Source organism: Salmo salar, chromosome ssa04, assembly GCF_905237065.1.
Source record: "Salmo salar chromosome ssa04, Ssal_v3.1, whole genome shotgun sequence".
Lineage (NCBI taxonomy): Eukaryota > Metazoa > Chordata > Actinopteri > Salmoniformes > Salmonidae > Salmo > Salmo salar.
The window spans coordinates 71,072,219-71,098,553 of NC_059445.1; the positions used below are offsets into that span (position 1 = coordinate 71,072,219).

The following is a 26,335-nucleotide window of genomic DNA, read 5'->3' on the forward strand; positions in this document are numbered from 1 at the left end:
AAGGTTGAAAGTGTATTTATTTGTTTGCATTTCTTTTTTTCTTCCAACAATTGTTCTTACCAACTGTTTCAACTTCAAAGTGCTAATTCCTCAAGGGTTACTACAATCCCTTTATGGTCAGCCATTATTGTCTGTGACAAATCTTGAATCACTGCACTGTATGTGCCCACTTTAAACAAACTGAAGTGATCTGAAGGCTATCAGACTTATTTATTACAAGTCAGAAACTCAAACTGTACTATCATGTATTCAAATTTACATTGTCGAAGGAGACCAAATCAAAAATGGTGTTCAACAATTGATCTAATCAAATACCGTTATGCAAATACCGTGAAGTCATTAGGGTTCTAACTCAGTCGGGAGGTAACCACAAGTCACTGTGATGACCGTAATCACCCTCATCTCTGCATCATCCCTGTCACACATCGTGTGTGATGTGACGGAGTTGACATGTGTAGTGGTCACTGGGACTGGTCGGCGCAGCCCTCCATGGGGCTGACAGTGGTGGCCTCGTCATTGCTGCTGTCCACCTCTTGCTCCATGACGCTCTCCTCGTCCAGCCGCTGGCTGGTGTAGTTGCTGATCTCCAGGAAGCCGCTGGGCTCCACCACCACGTTGGACTGGCTGGAGTCTGGCATGATAGAGTACCGAGGGATAACCTGGGGAGGGGAGTAACGGATGTTATTTAGCTTTTATTGTCTATAGATGTTAAAAGCTTAGATGACTGTTGTCCTATATAATAAGCAATGTTTAAGAAATGTTAATCATATGGCTCAGAATATGTAATTGGTAATGCTTTGCTATAACATAAATCATTGAAATCGCAGAAATGTACCTCAATGACGTCCAGGTCTTCTTTGCCCTTGGCCACTAGGCCCTGGATGCGGCTAAACTGGCTGTGCTGGGGCTTGGAGTGGGATGAGTGGTGCAGGGAGGCCCCCGAGCTGCTGATGACCGGGCCTGAGCCCCCCAACACACCTAAATTTCCCCCTGCCCCCACACCCTTCCCGTAGGGGCTGCAGTCGCTGGACGAGTCCACCACCATTGGCTCGGCGCTAGGGTCGATCTCCGCTTCCATCATGGAGATCTTGAGGATGTCTGAAACGGAAGGCTTCTCGCTGCCGGATGGGCCCGAGCTGCTGGGCTCGGCGGGGACCAGCTTCGCTGTGGCCTCGCCACTGCTGGACACGGGCGGGGACTGGTGGCTGCTGCTACCGCCGAAGGTGATCTTGGTGATGCTGGCGCCCTGGGTGATGATTGGCGGCTGTGTCGGGGGAGAGAGAGGGGAAAAACTAATTTGGTTGGAACTATAGAAATGAATAGAACAGACGTTGCCATTCAAGTCAATGTTCTGTAATATGTAGACCAGCGGCCATATTGAATGTACCCATGAGTGTTAGTCAAATTGCCATAGTCTGAAAGGGCTTCCCCTTCCATTTCTATGGTTGGAACTAGTGTAGGGCATGGGGAAACTCTACAAACCCAGGTGCCACTTTTTGAATGAAAAACAATGGTAATTTATTTTCAGGTTGTCATACAGGGAGGGCTGTGAAGGTTTTGTCAGGCTCCCTGTGCTACTGTACAAATTACACTGATCTGATTGGAACGGAATTTGTGTCATGGTGCCCAGAGCTTTGTCTTATCTCGTTGATCTTAAAAAGGCCCATCAAGGGAGAAGTGCTATGAATCAGAACAAGATTTACATGTATGGAATGTGTACTCGGTGTAAATGCTTTTAAATGTGTAAGACAAAATCCATCTAGAGGGCAAATAAAGTTTAAATTAAGTTCTATTCTAAAGCATTATGGCACAGTTAATGATTCACTGTGTCAACCTGATCTGTCCCGGACCAATAAATAAAATAGTCACTGGGCCCTGGAGGTCCATCAGAGAGGGATGATGCTCACCAGGCTTGCGGAAGGGGTCTTGTCTGCACCCACCGGGTGGTGGGCCTGCAGGGGTGGCGGCTGGGACAGCTGTGTATGGATGGGCCTGTGGTGGGAGGTGGGTGCCTGCTGCAGCTTGGGGAGCTGGGGGGTGAGGGAGGGTGGCTTTGTAGGGGTGCCCAGGCCCACCAGCTGGGGGGATCCCGAGGCAGAGGAGGGCCTCTCCTTCAGGCTCTGCCCTAGAGCCTGGGGCTGGTACTGCTCATGGAGCTGGGGTGGCTTCTTCACCAAGGTGGAGGAAGGCTGGCTCATCTGGGGCTTGCTGTGTAGCTGTGGGGGTTGGGTGGAGTGGGGGATGTGTCTGCCCTGCTCCGACTGGGGCTCAGAGTGTGACTGGCTTTGGGGTTGGGGGAGTGTGTGGTGCTGAGGGGCAGGGGCTGCCGCGAGTTGGATGGAACGGTAGAACAGGCCCGTCTGGGGGTCCAGGGTGTCCCCTTCTAGTTCGCCCTCCTCCATCACCATCTCCTCCACCTGCTTACTGTGGATAAGCTGGCCCTCCGACGCCTGGAATGACATTATACTATCATTGACAATAGTGGTATATATGGAAATACAGGTAACTGCTAAAAATAAAGGAAACACCAACAAAGTATCTTAATAGGGTGTTGGGCGACCATGATCCAGAACAGCTTCTATGCACCTTGGCATAGATTCTACAAGTGTCTGGAACTCTACGCAACACCATTCTTCCATGAGAAATTCCATAATTTCGTGTTTTGTTGATGGTGGTGGAAAACGCTGTCTCAGGCGCCACTCCAGAATCTCCCATAAGTGTTCAATTGAGTTGAGATCTGGTGACAGACGACCATGGCATACGGTTTATTAAGTTTTCATGCTCATCAAACCATTCAGTGACCACTCGTGCCCTGTGGATGGGGGTATTGTCATCCTATGGAGACATAGCCATGGTAGCCAAAATAATGGCCTGCCCAGCATTTTTATACATGGCCCTAAGCATGATGGGATGGATGTTAATTGTTTAATTAACTCACACTATACCTGTGTGGAAGCACCTGCTTTCAACACTATTTGTATCCCTCATGTTTCCATTATTTTGGCAGTTACCTGTATATTGGTGCATATTGACACAGTTGAAGTTGGAAGTTTACATACACTTAGGTTAGAGTCAATAAAACTCGTTTTTCAACCACTCCACAAATTTCTTGTTAACAAACTATAGTTTTGGCAAGTCGGTGAGGACATATACTTTGTGCAGTAATTTTTCCAACAATTGTTTACAGACAGATTATTTCACTTACAATTCACTGTATCAATTCCAGTGGGTCAGAAATTTACATACACTAAGTTGACTGTGCCTTTAAACAGCATGGAACATTCCAGAAAATGATGTCATGGCTTTAGAAGCATCTGATGGGCTAATTGACAACATTTGGGTCAATTGGAGGCGTACCTGTGGATGTATTTCAAGGCCTACCTTCAAACTCAGTGCCTCTTTGCTTGACATCATGGGAAAATCAAAATAAATCAGCCAAGACCTCAGAAAAGAAATTGTAGACCTCCACAACTCTGGTTCATCTTTGGGAGCAATTTCCAAATGCCTGAAGGTATCATGTCCATCTATACAAACAATAGTACGCAAGTATAAACACCATGGGACCACACAGCCATCATACCGCTCAGGAAGGAGACGCGTTCTGTCTCCTAGAGATGAACGTACTTTGGTGCAAAAAGTGCAAATCAATCCCAGAACAACAGCAAAGGACCTTGTAAAGATGCTGGAGGAAACGGGTACAAAAGTATCTATATCCACAGTAAAACGAGTCCTATAGCGACATAACCTGAAAGGCCGCTCAGCAAGGAAGAAGCCACTGCTCCAAATCCTCCATAAAAAAGCCAGACTACGGTTTGCAACTGCACATGGGGATAAAGATCGTACTTTTTGGGGAAATGTCCTCTTGTCTGATGAAACAAAAATAGAACTGTTTGGCCCTAATGACCATCATTATGTTTGGAGGATAAAGGGGGATGCTTGCAAGCTGAAGAACACCATCTCAACCGTGAAGCACCGGGGTGGCAGCATCATGTTGTGGGGGTGCTTTGCTGCAGGAGGGACTGGTGCATTTCACAAAATAGATGGCATCATGAGGTAGGAAAATTATGTGGATATATTGAAGAAACGTCAGTCAGGAAGTTACAGCTTGGACACAAATTGGTCTTCCAAATGGACAATGACTTCCAAAGTTGTGGCAAAATGTCTTAAGGACAACAAAGTCAAGGTATTGGAGTGGCCATCACAAAGCCCTGACCTCAATCCTATAGACTATTTTTGGGCAGAACTGAAAAAGCGTGTGTGAGCAAGGAGGCCTACAAATCTGACCCAGTTACACCAGTTCTGTCAGGAGGAAATGGGCCAAAATTCACACAACTTATTGTGGGAAGATTGTGGAAGGCTACCCGAAACATTTGACCCAAGTTAAACAATTTAAAGGCAATGCTAGCAAATACTAATTGAGTGTATGTAAACTTCTGACCCACTGGGAATGTGATGAAAGAAATAAAAGCTGAAATAAATCACTACTATTATTCTGACATTTCACATTCTTAAAATAAAGTGGTGATCCTAACTGACCTAAGACAGGGAATTTTTACATGGATTAAATGTCAGGAATTGTTAAAAACTGAGTTTAAATGTATTTGGCTAAGGTGTATGTAAACTTCCGACTTCAACTGTACACTGGTACACTTACCTGATGAACAGTGAGATCCTATGCCAGTGAGATAGATAATGCAGTATAACATGCACTATAAGATTTGATAAAACATAGGAAAAGAAGAATTCAAAAGACGAACATGTATGTGATTTTTAAGTTCATATACTAGGTAGGCGTTTGTCTCACCAGTTGGACAATGCGTGTGACGGTGACCGCAGAGGAAGTTGGGATGGACTTGACCACCATGGGGGTGTGACCTGTGCTCTGTGAGGACGCCACCAGTTGCTGGCTAGCGGACATGACCATGTCGCCTCCAGAGGATGGTCCGGCCCGGCTGGCTTTAACTGCACAAAGAGAGATCATCATAAGTTAGGTTCCCATCCAATTGGCAACAGATTATGCATGCGAATATTCTAAAATCCACTTAAAAACAAAATGCGCATTTTCCCACCAGAGGGGTGATTCCATTAAATTGACTTGTTGCAGATAAAAGGCACGTGCACTCCAGCCAACAGATACAGTACAGTGTCCACAGATAGCACTGTTGGCTAGAGCGCACGTATAGCCTACATGATGAGATCATTATGGACAAAAGAGCGAGATTATTTTTATTTGTCAAATGGCAGCCACACATCAATCATGTCACCAGAATAAGACCCTCGATATTTATTGGAAAGGAGAATCAAGCTCGTCACCTTGTACTTTCACCACCCTCTGAAGTTCATCATAACTTACATTTACATTTTACATTTTAGTCATTTAGCAGACGCTCTTATCCAGAGCGACTTACAGTAGTGAATGCATACATTTCATACAACTCATACATTTTTTAAATTTTTTTTTTTTCATCTGTAGCCTAATTTTTTTTTTCATCTGTAGCCTAATAAACTGCATGCTCTTCCGACGAGTCGTTGTGGGAGGACCACACAGCATGTCATCGGGTGACTCCTACTTTAATTCAATATAAGGGTTATTATATCAATATTTGTGGATAAAAAAATTGTTTCCACCATTTATCGCATAATTAATTTTCCCGACACAAAAATATCCCACCTTGTCTATTGTATTTTGCCTATCATTAAAATGTTTTATCTGACATACTTTACTCGCATAAAAAAGGTTGGATGGAAACCCTGTTTTTAACATGGAATTGCTCTCAATTACTCGGAACGGCATTATTTCGAGACCTTCTTTAGTGAGTACAGCTAAGTATAGAACAGCCTGCTGTTTTTTCACTTTGCTTATTTCTGCGTGGTTAAGGGCTACGATTGTGTGTAAACCCCTGAATACATGAGTAGGAAAGTGTATAATTTTCCATCCAAGGTGTAATATCATTAAGGGGTGACGAACTATGATATACAGTACCAGTCAAAGGTTTGGACACACCTAGCCATTAAAAGGTTTTTCTTTATTTTTAATATTTTCTACATTGTAGAATAATAGTGAAGGCATCAAAACTATGAAATAACACATGGAATCATGTAGTAACCAAAAAAGTGTTCTTCGAAGTAGCCACCCTTTGCCTTGATGACAGCTTTGCATTCTCTCAACCAGCTTCACCTGGAATGCTTTTCCAACAGTCTTGAAGGAGTTCCCACATATGCTGAGCACTTGTTGGCTGCTTGTCCTTCACTCTGCGGTCCAACTCATCCCAAACCATCTCAGTTGGGTTGAGGTTGGGGGATTGTGGAGGCCAGGTCATCTGATGCAGCACTCCATCACTCTCCTTCTTGGTCCAATAGCCCTTACACAGCCTGGAGGTGGGTTGGGTCATTGTCCTGTTGAAAAACAAATGATAGTCCCACTAAGCGCAAACCAGATGGGATGGCGTATTCCTGCAGAATGCTATGGCCAAAGGACAGATTTCCACTGGTCTAATGTCCATTGCTCATGTTTCTTGGCCCAAGCAAGTCTCTTCTTCTTATTGGTGTCCTTTAGTAGTGCTTTCTTTGCAGCAATTCGACCATGAAGGCCTGATTCACGCAGTCTCCTCTGAACAGTTGATGTTGAGATGTGTCTGTTACTTGAACTCTGAAGCAATTTCTGAGGCTGGTAACTAATGAACGTATCCTCTGCAGCAGAGGTAACTCTGGGTCTTCCTTTCCTGTGGTGGTCCTCATGAGAGTCAGTTTCATCATAGCGCTTGATGGTTTTTGCGACTGCACTTGAAGAAACTTTCTAAGTTTTTCATGTCTTAAAGTAATGATGGACTGTCATTTTTCTTTGCTTATTTGAGCTGTTCTTGCCATAATATGGACTTGGTCTTTTAGGCCCATCTTCTCTATACCACCCCTACCTTATCGACTCAAAACGCATTGAGGAGGAAAGAAATTCCACAAATGTACTTTTAACAAGGCACACCTGTTAACTGAAATGCATTCCAGGGGACTACCTCATGAAGCTGGTTGAAAGAATGCCAAAGTGTGTCCAAACTTTTGACTGGTACTGTACATCAATATATTTCACAATGAAACAGTATGAAAAGAAAGTGAACACCATATCACTTTGGGGATCTTTTTAGGTGTCCTCCTAAAGTGATGACAATACAGTGTTATATGACAATTGATCAAATCTGAAAAACTAAAAAGTAAGACAGATTATAGTGTCTTGGCTGTGTGTAATGCCCAAGGAGAAATGTTTCATTGAGCTCGCTTCCCAAATGGCACCCTATCCCTTATATAGTGCACTACCTTTGAACAGGGCTGGACCTCAGTGAAAATTAGTGCACTATATAGAGAATAGGGTGCCATTGGGAGGCAACCTGAGTGGTCAGTTCATGTACCAGCAGTGATGTATTCAGTGGATGGTTCAGTCTCTACAGTGGATGTCCCAGGGGAGACTGGATCCTGCTGCTTCTTGTCCTGGGCCATCTGAAAGGGCACAGCCATCTGGCTCAGGTCTATGGTGTGCTGCCTGGGCTTCGCCTCACCCTTGTCCTTCACTGTAAAGGCAACAGAGACTGTCACCATCAGTCATCTAATAAACAACTACTCCATTCATATTTGGAAAGACGCGGGACGACAAAGTACCGTCACTTACATGAGAATTAGAGTTCAGAGCAATCTGACCCCAACGACAAACACTTTTACATCCGATTCTCCCAGAATCAGGTCCCAGAGAGTCCAGTCACTTGACCTGCTATCAGGCTGTGTTTGTGTGCGCCACAGGCCTATTAATCACACCGGTAAGAAATTGTGTGTCGGCCATGTGTGGAAAACCTGAGGTGTCGGAAGCTGGGGCTTTCTTCTCAAGTCGTTTGTATTAAATTTCATGTTGTTTTAGGGGCTGCAGTGTCAGGATATTCGCACAGCACCTAACACACCTAATTCAACTAATCTGGTGTACAAATTAAATATCTATATTATTTTAAAATCAGGTCTGGTACAAAACCCTGCCAAGATTAGCCAACCCTACCACTATAGCAAGGACTAGATAGCTGCAATATGGCAATGGCTCCATCTAGTTTCTATCTGCAAACACTAAAAGGGGGATGTTTTTGTATATCAGGCATCAGTTGCACTCAATGACCATATCAAGCAACAAACAGCATTTTACAAGAAGTCAGTGAACAGTCCACAGCAGTAAAGATTACAAAGGGGAAGTGGTTTGGAAAACCCCCAGAGTTCTTCCACTGACTCTTGGGATAGAATCCGAGCCATAATAACAAGCACTATTAACAGGTGACTAGCCTTGTTGCCATGAAGATTACTCCGTTTCTGAATTAAAATGGAATTGACCCCAACCCTGGTAAGTGGTGTGGTAGTTGTCATGGTGACGGTGGTCAGTCTGTTAGTCACCTGTGGTTTGCTGCAGCTCCAGCAGGGCCTTAATGGTTGAGGTGGCCGACTGGGTCACGTTCCCCGTAGACACGTCCTGGTAGATGATGGTGGGGCCGGACTCCACCGACACTTCATGCTGATCGGCCCACTCCTGCCCTCTGGAGGAGATGATGTGCACTACGGGCTGGGAGTCTGACCAATGACAACAACCAAAACAAGTCATATGGAATTGTGCGGATTCCCTTTAGATTACAGTCGATGTGGGAATTAAATTGGACATGGCATTCAAGTAAAAGGGAATTAAAATAATTATATTATGCGAGTGGAGTTTATACCATTTGAAAGTGAAGGGAATTGAACTTAGCTGGATACTTGTGAAAATAGATACACTTTCATACTACAGATGAGGTAGTGAATAGCTGTGTGAGACTACAATACACAGTTTTAACTTGAGTGTCCTTTTTGTTCTTGTAGTTAGGCTGCAGGCTATATCATGTACTCTTGCTGATATGTGGAGTGCCACAACGTACCGTGACTGCTGCCATGGGAGCCTTCGGCGGGTGGGAAGCTGCCCTCGGCTATGCCACCTGACTCATCCTTCAGCGCCCCCTCCTGTGCGTCAGCCACCCTGGACGCCTGCTGCAGTGTTTCGCTCACCAGCTGCCTGGTCTGCTCGCTCAACACTGCAGTCTGGAAGATGGGCTTGGGCTTGATCAGCACCTGGACAGGAAACAATGTTTAAAAAACGTTATATTCGATATTACACACCTAGAAGAGCTCAGTGAATGGCACCAGAGAAATAGTTCTTGTTGCTCCATAAAGTACAGCACAGCTGAGACCAATGTCAAGTGTACTGGTGTTCCTTTTTTTGCATCATACATTTAACTAATGTGCCTATTTAAAGCGGTATGGTCTTGCAATCCTAAAGTTACACTGACCTGATGCATTGGTAATTCAGGACAGAAGTTAAAATATACAGTGCATTCAGAAAGTATTCAGAAACCTTCCTTTATTCCACATTTTGTTACGTTACAGCCTTATTCTAAAAATGTATTATTAATGTATTATTAATATATTTTATCTACACATAATAACCCAGAGACAAAGCATTTTTTTTTATATATATATTTTTTTAATTGTAATTTTACCTCCCTTGTCCTCCCCAATTTTGTGAAATCCAATTGGTAATTACAATCTTGTCTCGTCGCTGCAACTCCCCAACGGGCTCGAGAGAGGCGAAGATCGAGTCATGCATCCTCCGAAATATGGCCCGTCAAGCCGTGCTAATTCTTAACACCTGCTCGCTTAACCCGGAAACCAGTCGCACTAATGTGTCAGAGGAAACACCGTTCAACTGACGACTGCGCCACACCGGAGGCCACGAAAACAGGTTTAGAGATTTTAGCAAATGTGTTAAAAATAAAACAAACACCTTTAGGTACATAAGTATTCAGACCCTTTGCTATGAGACTCGAAATTGAGCTCAGGTGCATCTTGTATCTATTGCTCATGCTTGAGATGTTTCTACAACTTGGAGTCCACCTGTGGTAAATTAAATGTATACATTTACAAAAAAATTCTAAAAACCTGTTTTTGCTTTTTCATTATGTGGTATTACGTGTAGATTGACGAGGAATTATTATTATTTTTCAATCCATTTTAAGTTAAGGCTGTTACGTAACAAAATGTGGAAAAAGTCAAGGGGTCTGAAAACTTTCCGAAAGAACTGTGTCCAAGACAAAGAGCTTTGAGTTCGAAATGATCTCGTTCACACTACTCGTTGAGTGGCTGAGACGCTCCGGGGTGAAGTTTCCCCAGGGTACAGACAGCTCTAGGATCAGCTTCCCCAACCCTAACCATTAGTGGGGTAAAGGCAAAACTGACCCAAGAGCCAGCATCTAGGGGCAACTTCACCCTACAGACAGCATTGGACTGTTACTGACCTGGGTCTTGCTCTGCTGGCCGTACACTATTTTGGTGGGGATGATTTTAGTGGTGTTGTTGGGCTGCACCCCTGAGCCCATGCCTTTCGGCTGGGTCACGATCATCTTGGTGATGGGTCTGGAGGCTGTGATGATGGCTGGCTTGGACCCCGGCACACCCTGCAGGGTCTTTTCACCCTATGGCACAGAGGCATTCATATTTTGGTTCTGTAACCAATGGCACCCTATTCCCTATATAGTGCACTACTTTTGACCAGAGCTTAAGATTAATGTACTAATTGTAAGTCGCTATGAATTAAGAGCGTCTGCTAAATGACAACTGAAAAAATAAACATGTAAATGCATAATATGGAGCTGAAAGCAATAGACTGATCAGACGGAAAGGCTAAACTATAACTACCAAAAAAATTGAAAATACGTTTTAGGGTCAATACATTTGAACACTTCTGAAATATAATTACTTAGAATCTAGATAAATAAAATCTAACATAAAAAAAAAGTCTTAATTACAATGGTTTCATTTATAATAACAATCATGTTGAACTGACCCCTGCATTCAACAGTGTGGTGACCACATTCTTGCCAGGCAGGCCCTGGATGGTCGTTGCTTTGCCAGTGGTCTTTTGCACCACAATAACATTGGGCTTGGACGTCATAGGAATGGTGGTTATCTTAGTTGTTGTACCTGCAATGGAAGGGGGAAAGAACATCTAAAAGGTTCGCCAAAACACAACATTTGAAGTCACTATAATTCGACAATTCTGCAACTAGATGTTCAGTCAAAAATTCGTAACACTTAGGGTTGCAAAAGTAAACAGAATAATTGTTTTGGTAATTAAATTGGTAATTTTGCTAATCTATGTAAACTGTATTAAATGTATACTGGATTAACTACATAGCCAAAAGTATGTGGACACCCCTTCAAATTAGTGGATTCTGCTATTTCAGCCACACACAGCCATGCAACCACCATAGACAAACAGTGGCAGTAAAATGGCCCGTACTGAAGAGCTCAGTTACTTTCAACGTGGCACCATCATAGGATGCCACCTTTCCAACAAATAATTTTGTCAAATTTCTGCCCTGCTAGAGCTGCCCCGGTCAACTGTAAGTGCTGTTATTGTGAAGTGGAAACGTCTAGGAGCAACAACGGCTCAGCCGCGAAGTGGTAGGCCACACAAGCTCACAGAACGGGACCGCTGAGTGTTGAAGAGCGTAGTGTGTAAAAATAGTCTGTCCTCGGTTGCAACACTCACTACAGAGTTCCAAACTGCCCCTGGAAGCAACATCAGCACAATAACTGCTTGTCAGGAGCTTCACAAAACGGTTTTCCATGGCCGAGATCACCATGCGCAATGCCAAGCGTCGGCCTTTAGTGGTGTAAAGTTTGCCTCCATTGGACACTGGATCAGTGGAAAGGCGTTCTCTGGAGTGATGAATCACACTTCACCATCTGGCAGTCCGACAAACTAATCTGGGTTTGAGGTATGCCAGGAGAACGCTACCTGCCCGAATGCGAGGATGAATAATTGGTCTGGGGCTGTTTTTCATGCTACGGGCTAGACCTGTTAGTTCCAGTGAAGGGAAATCTTAACACTACAGCATACAATGACATTCTAGACAATTCTGTGCTTCCAACGTTGTAGCAACAGTTTGGGGAAGGCCCTTTCCTGTTTCAGCATGACAATTTAGATTGGTGTGGAAGCACTTTATTGGCCTGCACAGAGCCCTGACCTCAACCCCTCTGGGATGAATTGGAACGCCGACTGCGAGCCAGGCCGAATCGCCCGACCTCAGTAATGCTCGTGGCTGAATGGAAGCAAGTCCCTGCAGCCATGTTCCAACATCTAGTGGAACGCCTTCCCAGAAGAGTAGAGGCTGTTATAGCAGCAAAGGGGGGGGACCAACTCCATTTAATGCCCATGATTTTGGAATGAGATGTTCGACAAGCACGTGTCCACATACTTATGGCCATGTAGCGTGTGCTATATATAAGTACCAGTCAAAAGTTTGGACCCACCTATTCATTCAAGGGTTTGTTTTTTTGTACTATTCTACATTGTAGAATAATAGTAAAGACACCAAAACTATGAAATTTTGCTGGTGACACGGTCTTTGATTTATTTAGAATTCAAGTCACACTTAACCAACATGGCTACACAATCCCATCTGGTTTGCGCTTAGTCAGACTATCATTTGTTTTTCAACAGGACAATGACTGACAACACACCTCCAGACTGTGTAAGGGCTATTGGACCAAGAAGGAGAGTGATGGAGTGCTGCATCAGATGACCTGGCCTCCACAATCACCCGACCTCAACCCAATTGAGATGGTTTGGGATGAGTTGGACCGCAGAGTGAAAGAAAAGTAGCCAACAAGTGCTCAGCTTATGTGGGAACTCCTTCAAGACTGTTGGAAAAGCATTCCTCGTGAAGCTGGTTGAGAGAATGTCAAGAGTGTGCCATCAAGGCAAAGGGTGGCTACTTTGAAGAAACTAAAACATATTTTGATTTGTTTAACACATTTTTGGTTACTACATGATTCCATGTGTTATTTCATAGTTTTGATGTCTTCACTATTATTCTACAATGTAGAAAATAGTAAAAATAAATAAAAACCCTGGAATTAATAGGTGTCTAAACTATTGACTGGTACTGTACTTAAGTATCAAAAGTAAATGTAATTTCTATAATATACTTAAGTATGAAAAGTACAAATTATTTCACATTCTTATATTAAGCAAACCAGACGGCACCATTTTCTTAAAAATAAATAAATGAACAATTAGCCAGGGGCACACTCCAACACTAAGACATAATTTACAAATGAAGCATGTGTTTATTTTGTCCGCCACATCAGAGGCAGTAGGGATGACCAAAACGTTCTCTTAAGAAGTGCGTGAATTGGACCATTTTCCTGTCCTGCTAATCATTCAAAATATAATTAGTACTTTTGGGTGTCAGGGAAAATGTATGGAGTAAAAAGTACATTCTTTTCTTTAGGAATGTAGTTTAGTAAAAGTAAAAAAATATAAATAGTAAAGTACAGATACCCCAAAAAACTACTTTAGTACTTTAAAGTATTTTAAAGTAATACTTAACACCATTGTATATATTCATATACATTTTTATATCCGTGTCCATGTTGTCTATGAGTTTCTAGTAGATAGACAATATGGTTTAGGAGAAAATAGCCTAATTAATTTAAAAAAAATTAAAACAAATCTGCAATTTACTCTGCAACGCTTCCAACCATTCACTTATTTCACAACTTCCACCAGTTCAGCCCCAAAGTATTTACAACAAAGATACATTGACATAGTAAAATAACAAATTTAATCCAGACAGAAACCTTCATATTAAACAGCAACGGTATTGACTAAGTTGATAGGTTATACTGAGGATGTTTGACAGCTTTGTGATTCTATTTTTCATATGAAAAAAAAAAAAAAACATTTTGTTATGTAAATTATTTAAAATCCTTTAAAGTATAAAAAATTCCAGTAGTTAACTGGTAAATGTAAACATCACTGGTAAATTCCCCCCCCCACCGAAACCCTAGTAACACTACAGAACTGTCAAACTCACCAGACACAATGTTGCTGCTGATGATCTTGCCGCCCAGTGTGGCTAGAGACTTGGGGACCACCGTGATGATGCTACCACTGGTGGTCTTGACGTAGGTGGCACCACTGGTTGACGTCGCCATCCTGGCGCCAATGGAGGGGCTCACAGTGGGCCTTGAGTATGTGGCCTGGGTGCCTGCACAAAATCAATGTTTTTTTCCTCAACTTAAAGAAAAAAAATTGACAGAGCTTCGCTAAGTATTTCTTCATATCAATATCTAGTTTCAAGTTTTAATGTCACATGCACAAGTACAGTGAAATGACTTTCTTGCAAACTCAAAACCCAACAATGCAAAAAATCTATAACAATGTATTACTAGAAAAAAGCTAACGAGAAATAAGAAACACACTAAGTAATAAAGGATTAAAACACAGATTATCCAAACCAGTGCAGACATGTACTGTCCTTGTGTATTATTTACATGTTTGGACAACAGTTGTCTGTTTTGTGAGTTTACTGTTGGTGCATTTACACTTGAGGATTTACCTTGGTATTTTACCAAACAGCCTCAGACTTTTGTGTTTCCACCTCCACAGCCTGGCTCCTGGGACTCACTGGGCCATGGCCTCGGTGGACCTGCTCTAACCTGGGACCAAGAAAGCCACTGGGGCTTTTCTGGCAGCATTTACATAATGGCTAACTGAACATGGGTTTACGCCATCAATGGTTAATACCTCCTCACAAAGCAACTGTTTAGATTATGCAGAGGTTGTTGATTTTGTTCTTCACAAGTCCTCACTGTCAGCCCTAGCTTTGGAAACAATGTTTACCTAGTAAAACATCCGTGTGTATACACTAGTGTAACAGTTGAAAAGCAGTATGTGAGAAGGCACACCTGTGGGCTGAGACACTAACTTGGTGGTCATGATGGCCCCGTTGCTACTGACAACCATGATGGGGGAGGAACTGCTGCTGGACATGCCTACAGAGGAGGGCTTGGGCAGGATCTTACTGGGCTGCATCTGCTGGGTGATGATTTTCACACCTACAGGTACAATTAGACAAATCATTAGTTAAATACATGATTAACACTTTCTGTACACTTGCACACTCAGGGTAGAGTACTAACACCAGTAGATTTGGGTATCACGCCCTGTACTCACCTGACTCCTGCTTAATCTGGATGGTGGGTTTGGAGCCGGGGAGAGTGGTGGAGGACTGGGCCTGGCCCATGGCGCCGGCCCCCATGGAGGAGCCCTGCTGCAGCTGCTTGGGTGACTGCTGGTGCTGCTTGGGGAACTGGGCCAGAATCTGGGTTGGAGAGCCCACCATGGTCTTAGGAGAGGGGAGCCTGGCGGAGGCCACTTTCATGCCCGTCAACGAGCCACCTGGCACAGGGAGAGGAGGACAAGCAATAGTGGTCAGTTTCAAGGACCAATCAGATACACACAATTCAGTACAACTCCAGTTTCAATAAAATGTTGTATACATGAAAGGTCTTAGTAGCTAGAACAAGACAATCTTTGTCTAAATTGGGCGAAGGCCGGTAATAAATCCTGAGTAAACAAACTATTTGAAAACACTGCAGGAAGTGGGACATTCTATTGTGGGACATTCAAACCTACCCTGCGCTATTGTCGACATGACCACAGACGGGCTGGAAGAAACCATGGTGGTCACAGCGACCGTGTTTGGGGCCGAGGAGGGACTAGAGCTGGCCGGGATGAACACTGTCTGCTTCTGGTTAGCCGAGGTCAGCATGGAGGTGGACGCCAACTTGGACATGGCCGCCGCGTAGTTGTGTGAGTGAGACTTGGACAGGATGTTGGGAACGAAGTTGGAGCTTGGAGAGGTCGTCACAATGATCACCTGACAAAACATACATTATACAGTAAATTACACAGCCACTTACAATCAAGGTCATGTACACAATCACTTACAATCGAGTTTGCAAACAGTATGCAATCACTTACGATCATTCAAACATATCCAACCATTCCTATATTATCTGGCTCACACCTCACTATATTGACTCTTTGCCTATAGAACAAGAGGCTTTATACTGAACAATAGTCAGTTCTGTCCTGCTCACCTTCTGCGTGGTGGTGTTAGTTGTCTGGGTGGTGGGCTTGGTGAAGGTGATCTTGACGGGGGACATGTGCGGTGGCAGGGAGTTGGCGATGCTCTGCATGATGTTGCTCATCTTGGGGCTGCCGCTCACCGGCATAGTGATGGTCTTGGACATGGGCGGGGCCACCTTGGCCACTTCCTTCAGCACCACAGGGGAGGAGCTTGAGGAGTTAGTCCGCCTCCGCTTACGCGGCTTCTCGTCCTCATCCGAGCAGCTCACGCCTGGGGGAGAGAGAGAGAGAGAGAGAAACATACAGACGGAGACAAAGAATGCAGAAAAACATTGACAGACTTCAGGTTCTGTTTAGTGAGTGTCACACCGGAGACTCCTTATTAACCAATGCAAAATTCTTAAATAACACTTATTTTTCTTTCCAAAGTAAAATAATAAACAAACATGGAATCTCTGTTCTGACACTCACTTTTCACATAGACGGTGCTCCCGCTGGGCAGCACCACCATGTTTGAGGCGGGGCTGGCCGGACGGGGGGATTTCACCGTGGCTGCTGCACTGCCACTGGGCACCGTGGCACTGGTGGAAGTGGTGCTTGTGTAGGAGTAGCAAACAACCACTGCAAACAAATAACAACCATGCTTCATATAAAAATACACTATAAGGAGACATAAGTGATTAATCATTTAATGTCTTCCTCCCTCTTCAGTTGATGTTGCAGGTAGAAAGTTACTCCTAACTACTGACAGGGCCAGATGACGTAAAATAGGGTCTAAGCTACAACATATGGTAATATTTTTTTTAAAGTCTGAGTTTACACATTTTTAGATAATTGACATTTAAGTTAAACTTTTAAATTAAACAAATTCTAGAAATTATAAAATATTTTGACAACCCTGTTCGTAAGCTTTTAAATGATATCATATCTGAATAGTTTATCTTTTCCAGTGAAATGGCGGGAGCATGTAAAATAGGTCAAGTATGAGCACTTTTATCTCTTAAATACTTTGGCATTCAGGTTCAAAAAGTCAATTTAAATGGGCAAATACATATGGAAGGTTTAGTTCAAATCAAAAGAGGTGCTGTCAAAAAGTGATTGAATTCAAATGGATTAACCCTCAGGTTAAGATTAGGAGCAAGGTAATGTGATCCTAGATCTGTGGTTAAGAGCAATTTCCACCTTGAGCTGTCTGATCGTACCTTCTTTATTTCCTGTTTCGGCAGGCAGCAGAAGCGAAGCGTTCTGATTGGCTGTGGCGCTGGCCACTGCGTTGGCCGTCACAGTGAAGGCAGTCTGGGGGACCAGTCTGGGCATCAGTGGGACCAGCCGACGCCCCTCGATGGACCACTCTGAGGAGCTGTTGGGACCTGACATGCTTGACAAGACAAATACAATTGTCATCAAATCAAAGTTTATTTGTCACGTGCGCCAAATACAACACCTTACAGTGAAATGCTTACTTACAGGCTCTAAACAACAGTGCAAAAAAGGTATTAGGTGAACAATAGGTAGGTAAAGAAATAAAACAACAGTAAAAGGACAGGCTACATACAGACACCGGTTAGTCAGGCTGATTGAGGTAGTATTTACGTAGGGTTAAAGTGACTATGCATGAGATAAACAGAGAGTAGCAGCAGCGTAAAAAAAGGGGTGTGGGGGGGCACACATTGCAAATAGTCTGGGTAGCCATTTGATTACCTGTTCAGGAGCCTTATGGCTTGGGGGTAAAACTGCAGAGAAGCCTTTTTGTCCTAGACTTGGCACTCTGGTACCACTTGCCATGCAGCAGTAGAGAGAACAGTCTCTGACTGGGGTGGCTGGGGTCTTTGACAATTTTTAGGGCCCTCCTCTGACACCGCCTGGTGTAGAGGTCCTGGATGGCAGGCAGCTTAGCCCCAGTGATGTACTGGGCCGTACGCACTACCCTCTGTATTGCCTTGCGGTCAGAGGCCGAGCAATTGCCGTACCAGGCAGTGATGCAACCAGTCAGGATGCTCTCGATGTTGCAGCTGTAGAACCTTTTGAGGATCTCAGGACCCATGCCAAATCTTTTTAGTTTCCTGAGGGGGAATGGGCTTTGTCATTCCCTCTTTACGACTGTCTTGGTGTGTTTGGATTATTCTAGTTTGTTGGTGATGTGGACACCAAGGAACTTGAAGCTCTCAACCTGCTCCACTACAGCCCCGTCGATGAGAATGGGGGCGGTCTTCCTTTTCCTGTAGTCCACAATCATCTCCTTAGTCTTGGTTACGTTGAGGGATAGGTTGTTATTCTGGCACCACCCGGCCAGGTCTCTGACTTCCTCCCTATAGGCAGTCTCATCGCTGTCGGTGATCAGGCCTACCACTGTTGTGTCGTGTGCAAACGTAACGATGGTGTTGGAGTTGTGCCTGGCCATGCAGTCGTGGGTGAACAGGGAGTACAGGAGGGGACTGAGCACGCACTCCTGGGGAGCTCTAGTGTTGAGGATCAGCGTGGCAGATGTGTTGCTACCTACCCTCACCACCTGGGGGCAGCACGTCAGGACTTCCAGGATCCAGTTGCAGAGGGAGGTGTTTAGTCCCAGGATCCTTAGCTTAGTGATGAGCTTTGAGGGTACTATGGTGTTGAACGCTGAGCTGTAGTCAATTAATAGTATTCTCACATAAGTGTTCCTTTTGTCCAGGTGGGAAAGGGCAGTGTGGAGTGCAATAGAAATGGCATCATCTGTGGATCTGTTTGGGCGGTATGCAAATTGGAGTGGGTCTAGGGTTTCTGGGATAATGGTGTTGATGTGAGCCATTACCAACCTTTCAAAGCACTTCATGGCTACGGACTTGAGTGCTACGGGTCTGTAGTCATTTAGGCAGGTTGCCTTCGTGTTCTTGGGCACAGGGACTATGTTGGTCTGCTTGAAACATGTTGGTATTACAGACTCAAATCAGGGACATGTTGAAAATGTCAGTGAAGACACCTGACAGTTGGTCAGCAAATGCCCGGAGCACACGTCCTGGTAATCCGTCTGGCCCCGCAGCCTTGTGTATGTTGACCTGTTTAAAGGTCTTACTCATGTCAGCTACTGAGAAAGTGATCACACAGTCGTCCGGAACAGCCGATGCTCTCATGCATGCCTCAGTGTTGCTTGCCTCGAAGCGAGCATAGAAGTGATTTAGCTCGTCTGGTAGGCTCGTGTCACTGGGCAGCTCGCGGCTGTGCTTCCCTTTGTATTCTGTAATAGTTTGCATGCCCTGCCACATAAGACGAGCGTCGGAGCCGGTGTAGTACGATTCAATCTTAGCCCTGTATTGACGCTTTGCTTGTTTGATGGTTCGTCGCAGGGCATAGTATGATTTCTTGTAAGCTTCCGGGTTAGAGTCCCGCACCTTGAAAGCGGCAGCTCTACCCTTTAGCTCAGTGCGAATGTTGCCTGTAACCCATGGCTTCTGGTTGGGGTACGTACAGTCACTGTGGGGACGACGTCCTCGATGCACTTATTGATAAAGCCAGTGACTGATGTGGTGTACTCCTCATGGTAAATGTATGATAAATTGAGGGGCTGATGCGTGTACTAGTAGGTCATAATGTGTATGTAGTTTTAGTATTGATCATCTTAAGAGGGTAACTTGACTTACTGATAGGCAATGGTGGTAAGGCGCTCATCATTGACTGCCCTACGGACCTCTGCACGATGACGCTCTGTTGAAATGCTGTAGGAGACAACCATACAGTATTAGCAAAGAAAGTATGAGCAATTAAGTCACAAGCCAAGTTTGTTTTTATTAAGAAAAAGGCCCCATATTTCATAGGTTCCTCTAGCTATGAGAAAAATATACAGTGACATTGCTGGTTTACCTGAGGACTTTAGTGAGTTCTCCAAGGAGATCCTTCTTATCCTTGGTGAGGTCGCCTTGGGCTCGCAAAGCACTGATAACACCGGCATACGCCTCCAGCTCTGTTGAAACAATATGGTTAATCATTAAAAACAACTTTTACTCTGAAATAGCAGTAACATTTGGGGTTCTTTGAAAGTGACAAATCACTTCATGCATCAGGCAAGCCAGAGGCCGGATAAGTTGAAAGGCACTTACCAAGTTTACGGAGGATTCTCTTACACTCATCCCTGCCCAAGTCAAGGAGGGTGGGCCACACCACAGGCATGGTGCCGGCCAGCTGCGGTTTCTCCTGCTGAATCATCAACTACATTAAGAGTGAGCAGAAGAGAAGAGGACATGTCAAATATGTAATCTTCTAGATTATCCATGCACTACAAATACTTTATTTGAAATATGAATATGTTTCTCCAACTCTTAGTGTCAGGGTACCTTTCATGTACAAAGTAATGGTGGAAGAAGGTCTAGCACTGTGTACCGATAAGTCATAATATATCAGAACTGGATAATGCAATTTGGATGTCAGTAATAGAAGTTCCATATCTGAACATGGATATTATTAAACCATAAACAAGTATTGCCAGCAGCTTCCAAATCAGGATTGATACAAGCTAGTTAACTAACATAAGCCACCGGTCTATTGTTATTAGTAAGCTTATTCCCTGAGTTGGTACCAATTATGTGTATAAACCCTGGATTACGGATGTTATGTAATGGCCAATGAGAGGCTTTGAAGCCACCTGTCGGCCATATTGGTACTCCTAAGGCGCAGTACTCAATAGAAATGAATGGAATACTACAGTATTTCAATCAAATGTTGCAAGGACAAAATTACATGTATTTAAGTATTTATTTGTTGTAGTGGGGACAGTAACAGTATTCTCTAAAAGAAAAACTGCTTTAAGTAGTATGTTTTTATACATTTTTATGTTCAGTTAACATATCATTTTGAATTATGCATTAAGGTGTCTATAATGGAATATACTTGTCAAAAACAAAGTGTAGAATAAAAGCATTTCTATAGCTTCCAAAATCCTTATATATATATTTTTTTATTATTATTATTATTATTATCATCATCATCAAAGTTTGTCACGCGCGCCGAATACAACAGGTGTAGACCTTACAGTGAAATGCTTACCGTAAATTCCGGACTATAAGCCGCAACTTTTTTCCCCACGCTTTGAACCTCGCGGCTTAAACAATGACGCGGTTAATATATGGATTTTTCCCGTTTTAAATGTTTTTTTTAAAACACATTCTGTGACGTGCTTATGGCGGCATGAAGCTTTCATTAGACCAATGAAATTGCCGAACGGGTTAAGGTCAAAAACTTTTTTGTTTACTGTTTAGATTAAATCGAGCGCTCCCAAACTTCCCATCATTCTGATTACGGTAGTCATTTTGTCACCCTCATCATGGCAAAGACACGGAGAAATGCATATGATGCAGCTTTCAAGTTGAAGGCGATTGATCTGGCTGTTGGAAAAGGAAATAGAGCTGCTGCACGGGAGCTTGGTCTTAATGAGTCGATGATAAGACGTTGGAAACAGCAGCGTGAGGAATTGACTCAGTGCAAAAAAGACAACTAAAGCTTACTGCAAATGTTTTATTACAAGCCGTGTTTCGTTAAAGCCTGTGCAAAGTTCATTTGTTTCAATGTACCAGTAGGCACCTGCGGCTAATAGACATGTGCAGCTTATTTATGTTCAAAATAATAAAAAAATTAAAAAATTCAGTGGGTGCAGCTTATATTCAGGTGTGCTTAATAGTCCGGAAATTACGGTACTTAAAGGCTCTAACTAATAGTGCAAAAAAGGTATTAGGTGAACAATAGGTAAGTAGAGAAATAAACAACAGTAAAAAGAGAGTGAAAAATAACAGTAGCGAGGCTACATACAGACACCGGTTAGTCGGGCTGATTGAGGTAGTATGTACATATGGTTAAAGTGACTATGCTTATATGATAGAGTAGCAGAAGCGTAAAAGAGGGGGTGGTGGGTGGTACACAATGCAGATAGCCAAAATGCAGGAGCACGGGTTGGACGGGCCAAATGAGGTAGTATGTACATGAGTGTTTTGTTAAAGTGACTATGCATATATGATAAACAGAGAGGTGAAGCAGCATAAAAGAGGGGTTGGGGGGGCACACATTTCAAATAGTCCGGGTAGCCATTTGATTACCTGCTCAGGAGTCTTATGGCTTGGGGGTAAAAACTGTTGATAATCCTTTTTGTCCTAGACATGGCACTCCGGTACCACTTGCCATGCGGCAGTAGAGAGAACAGTCTATGACTGGGGTGGCTGGGGTCTTTGACAATTTTTAGTGCCCTCCTCTGACACCGCCTGGTGTAGAGGTCCTGGATGGCAGGCAGCTTAGCCCCAGTGATGTAATGGGCCGTACGCACTACCCTCTGTAGTGCCTTGCGGTCAGATGCCGAGCAATTGCCGCACCAGGCAGTGATGTAACCAGTCAGGATGCTCTCGATGTTGCAGCTGAAGAACCTTTTGAGGATCTCAGGACCCACGACAAATCTTTTTAGTTTCCTGAGAGGGAATAGGCTTTGTCATGGCCTCTTCACAACTGTCTTGGAGTGTTTGGACCATTCTAGTTTGTTGTGGACACCGTGGAACTTGAAGCTCTCAACCTGCTCCACTACAGCCCTGTCGATGAGAATGTGGGCGTGCTCGGTCCTCCTTTTCCTGTAGTCCACAATCATCTCCTTAGTCTTGGTTATGTTGAGGGATAGGTTGTTATTCTGGCACCACCCGACCAGATCTCTGACCTCCTCCCTATAGGCTGTCTCGTTGTTGTCGGTGATCAGGCCTACCACTGTTGTGTCATCTGCAAACTTAATGATGGTGTTGGAGTTGTGCCTGGCCATGCAGTCGTGGGTGAACAGGGAGTACAGCAGGGGACTGAGCACGCACCCCTGGGGGGCCCCTGTGTTGAGGATCAGCGTGGCAGATGTGTTGCTACCTACCCTCACCACCTGGGAGAGGCCCGTCAGGAAGTCCAGGATCCAGTTGCAGAGGGAGTTGTTTTGTCCCAGGATCCTTAGCTTAGTGATGAGCTTTGAGGGCACTATGGTGTTGAACGCTGAGCTGATGTCAATGAATAGCATTCCCACATAGGTGTTACTTTTATCCAGGTGGGAAAGGGCAGTGTGGAGTGCAATAGAGATTGCATCCTCTGTGGATCTGTTTGGGCGGTATGCAAATTGGAGTGGGTCTAGGGTTTCTGGGATAATGGTGTTGATGTGAATCATTACCAGCCTTTCAAAGCCCTTCATGGCTACGGACGTGAGTGCTACGGGTCGGTAGTCATTTAGGCAGGTTGCCTTCGTGTTCTTGGGCACAGGGACTATTTGAAACATGTTGGTATTACAGACTCAATCAGGGACATGTTGAAAATGATATTGAAGACACCTGCCAGTTGGTCAGCACATGCCCGGAGCACACGTCCTGGTAATCCGTCTGGCCCCATAGCCTTGTGAATGCTGACCAGTTTAAAAGGTCTTACTCAAGTTGGCTACAGAGAGAGTGATCACACAGTCGTCCGGAACAGCTGATGCTCTCATGCATGCCTCGGTATTGCTTGCCTCGAAGTGAGCGTAGAAGTGATTTAGCTCGTGTCACTGGGCAGCTCGCGGCTGGGCTTCCCTTTGTAGTCTGTAATAGTTTGCAAGCACTGCCACATATGACGAGCGTCAGAGCCGGTGTAGTATGATTCAATCTTACCCCTGTGTTGGCGCTTTGCCTGTTTGATGGTTCGTCGCAGGGCATTGCAGGATTTCTTGTAAGCTTCCGGGTTAGAGTCCCGCACCTTGAAAGCGGCAGCTCTACCCTTTAGCTCAGTGCGAATGTTGCCTATAATCCATGGCTTCTGGTTGGGGTATGTACGTACAGTCACTGTGGGGACGACGTCCTCGATGCACTTATTGATAGAGCCAGTGACTGATGTGGTGTACTCCTCAATGCCATCGAAAGAATCCCGGAACATGTTCCAGTCTGTGATAGCAAAACAGTCCTGTAGTTTAGCATCTGCTTCATCTGACCACTTTTTATAGACTGAGTCACTGGTGCTTCCTGCTTTAATTTTTGCTTGTAAGCAGGAATCAGGAGGATAGAGTTGTGGTCGGATTTACCAAATGGAGGGCAAGGGAGAGCTTTGTACGGGTGTGTGGAGTACAGGTGATCTAGAATTTTTTCCCCTCTGGTTGCACATTTAACATGTTGATAGAAATTAGGTAGAACTGATTTAAGTTTATCTGCATTAAAGTCTCCGGCAACTAGGAGCGCCGCCTCTGGGTGAGTGGTTTCCTGTTTGCTTATTTCCTTATACAGCTGACTGAGTGAGGTCTTTGTGCCAGCATCTGTCTGTGGTGCCGAGTGTGCTGTTCTGTCTTGCCGGTGCAGCGTATATCCATGTCATCATTCAGCCATGATTCCGTGAAACATAGGATATTACAGTTTTTGATGTCCCGTTGGTAGGATATTTGTAATCGTACCTCTTAATTTTTTATTTATTTCTCCCCCCCAACAGAGGAGCACCAAATGGGACACACTTTTAAGAAGTGATTTTCGTAGCAGGTTAGGAGAGCACTAACCCTTTTCCTATTTTTTACGCTAACCCTTTTCCTAACCTCAGTCTCCTAGCCTGCTGCATAAATGATCCTAACCTGGAATGGAAGTGGCGTGAAAAGAGATGATCGTACCAGAATGCCTGCGCGGTAGCTTCAAAACAACGCCCCCTGTCAGTCATCTAGGGTTAATACATATCATTGGTTGATACCTGTTGACATCCTTTCATTACGAGGTTTAAATACTCCTTCAATTCTACCGTCCTAATATCATTGACATAGGAAGAAAGCGCATTTAGTTGCGTGGCTAAACAGTGACACTAGATAGTTAGAAGCAGCCTACGGGTGCCAAATGACTTACTCTGGTTTGCAAAACCAGCGTTAGCCTGCACAACAACATTAGCGAGTTAACGCGTTAAGTACTAAATTGAGAGTGCATGACACTCAAAATACAACATTACAGCAAATAAATATATATTTGTATAATATGTAACACTAAGATAAACTGTTTGCATAGTTCTAGCTACTATCAAGCATGTCAAGTTGTGCAAACATCCCCCTGGGAGTAAGTTAACGACGTTTGATAGCTAGCTATTCGGCTAGCTGGTAGCTTTCCTTCTTCCAACTTACCATGCAGTGTTGCAACGTCGTTATGACAGTCCTGATTGAAAAGATCAATACATTATTACATATTAATCCAACGGAAGTTGCACACACCAAAATATGAAAAATATGTTTTTCTTTACTGAGGATCCACCTCAGTTCCAAAGACCTTCAATTCCGCCATGATTGAATAACGCCGAAACACTTGGGCCTGAAATAATGCTGTCCAAAAATAAACCTGGATTGGATTGACAAGAATTTGAAAAGGTAAGATCTAATATTTATAATTTTGCGATCTATAACACCCTTATTTTGTTCACATATGGAATAATAATGAAAAACGGTTAAAAAAGAAACCCATACATGTATACCCAGTGACATAAATCCAAATAGGCGGTTTTTCTATCACTTTTTTTAGGACCCAATGACGTCACTGTTGACATTCTTTGTGCACGGGCTTTGGTCGTCACTAGTTACTACAGTCACAAGTTATAAATCCCGCCCATTCATACCGTTTCTCTCAAATGTCATTTTTAAACAGAGGTTGGGTTGGAGGAAGGGAGATGCTCAACTCGGCGGAAAAATTGGTCTCCCTCCAGCAGTTGGCGTCAAAGTCAATCAGTGTCGAATTTGGTCAACAACAAAAATGAATGGTTTATTTGATCGAATAGGAGTTTCGTAAATCTTAAGTTGTTACGAGTGTACTAATATAATGTAACGACCCTGGGTTTATAAGCGCGGATATCGACTCTGCCGCAAAAGCATGCTCGAGCGGCAGAGTCGATATCCGCGCTTATAAACCCATAGGCGTTACACTACTCCTTTCAAAGAGCACGTCCTCGCGTTAGCTTGCGACTCTACGTCTTACAGGAACGCGCTCTCCGGCCAAGCACACGCACTGTCGTGGATGCAAGGTCCGATCCCACTTCTGACACCAGTGTATTGAAACAGGCAGGGAGCAAAGAGAGGGTAGGAGGGAGCAAGACAGCCCGCCATGCTCCTTTGTGGACAACGACTCCCATTGTGTGGAGAGACATGTATATTGTCAGTATATCCATCACAGGAGGTTGGTGATAACTGCTTACAAGCAAAAACTAAAGCAGGAAGCACCAGTGATGAGATAAATAAAAAAGTGGTCAGATGAAGCAGATGGTAAGCTACAGGACTGTTTTGCTAGCACAGACTGGAATATGTTCCTGGAATCCTACGGCATTGAGGAGTACACCACATCAGTCATTGGCTTCATCAGTAACCATACGTACATACCCCAACCAGACGGATTACCAGGA

General features: G+C 44.0%; 1 protein-coding gene across 3 annotated transcripts; it reads right to left on the bottom strand.

Annotated features, from left to right (window-relative positions):
* emsy (EMSY transcriptional repressor, BRCA2 interacting) lies at window positions 1-25,437 on the bottom strand. 3 transcript variants are annotated; one of them, XM_045717296.1, is made up of 21 exons: window positions 25,216-25,435; window positions 25,074-25,104; window positions 20,059-20,167; window positions 19,823-19,922; window positions 19,603-19,677; window positions 17,191-17,366; window positions 16,460-16,609; window positions 16,000-16,259; window positions 15,533-15,776; window positions 15,071-15,295; window positions 14,803-14,952; window positions 13,929-14,102; window positions 10,889-11,025; window positions 10,341-10,517; window positions 8,928-9,117; window positions 8,416-8,589; window positions 7,401-7,559; window positions 4,805-4,962; window positions 1,908-2,450; window positions 836-1,264; window positions 1-659 (listed from the first exon to the last, which is right to left on the bottom strand). In XM_045717296.1, exons 2-21 carry the CDS (start codon window positions 25,074-25,076, stop codon window positions 462-464), a joined length of 3,831 nt encoding a protein of 1,276 aa, XP_045573252.1. In that variant the 5' UTR covers window positions 25,077-25,104; window positions 25,216-25,435; the 3' UTR covers window positions 1-461. The 3 variants fall into 3 exon arrangements, with proteins under 3 accessions (XP_045573252.1, XP_014053309.1, XP_014053308.1); XM_014197834.2 differs by having other exon boundaries at window positions 20,059-20,155; window positions 25,074-25,437; XM_014197833.2 differs by having other exon boundaries at window positions 25,074-25,436.
* Between the last annotated feature and the right edge of the window lie 898 nt (window positions 25,438-26,335).

Excerpts from the sequence above, each read along its gene's own strand:
- emsy (XM_014197833.2), bottom strand. Across the intron at positions 16,610-17,190 it reads CGAAACAGGAAATAAAGAAG|TGGTTGTTTGCTACTCCTAC; the intron begins GTACGATCAGAC and ends ATTTGTTTGCAG. Across the intron at positions 7,560-8,415 it reads GGAGCTGCAGCAAACCACAG|TGAAGGACAAGGGTGAGGCG; the intron begins GTGACTAACAGA and ends TTGCCTTTACAG.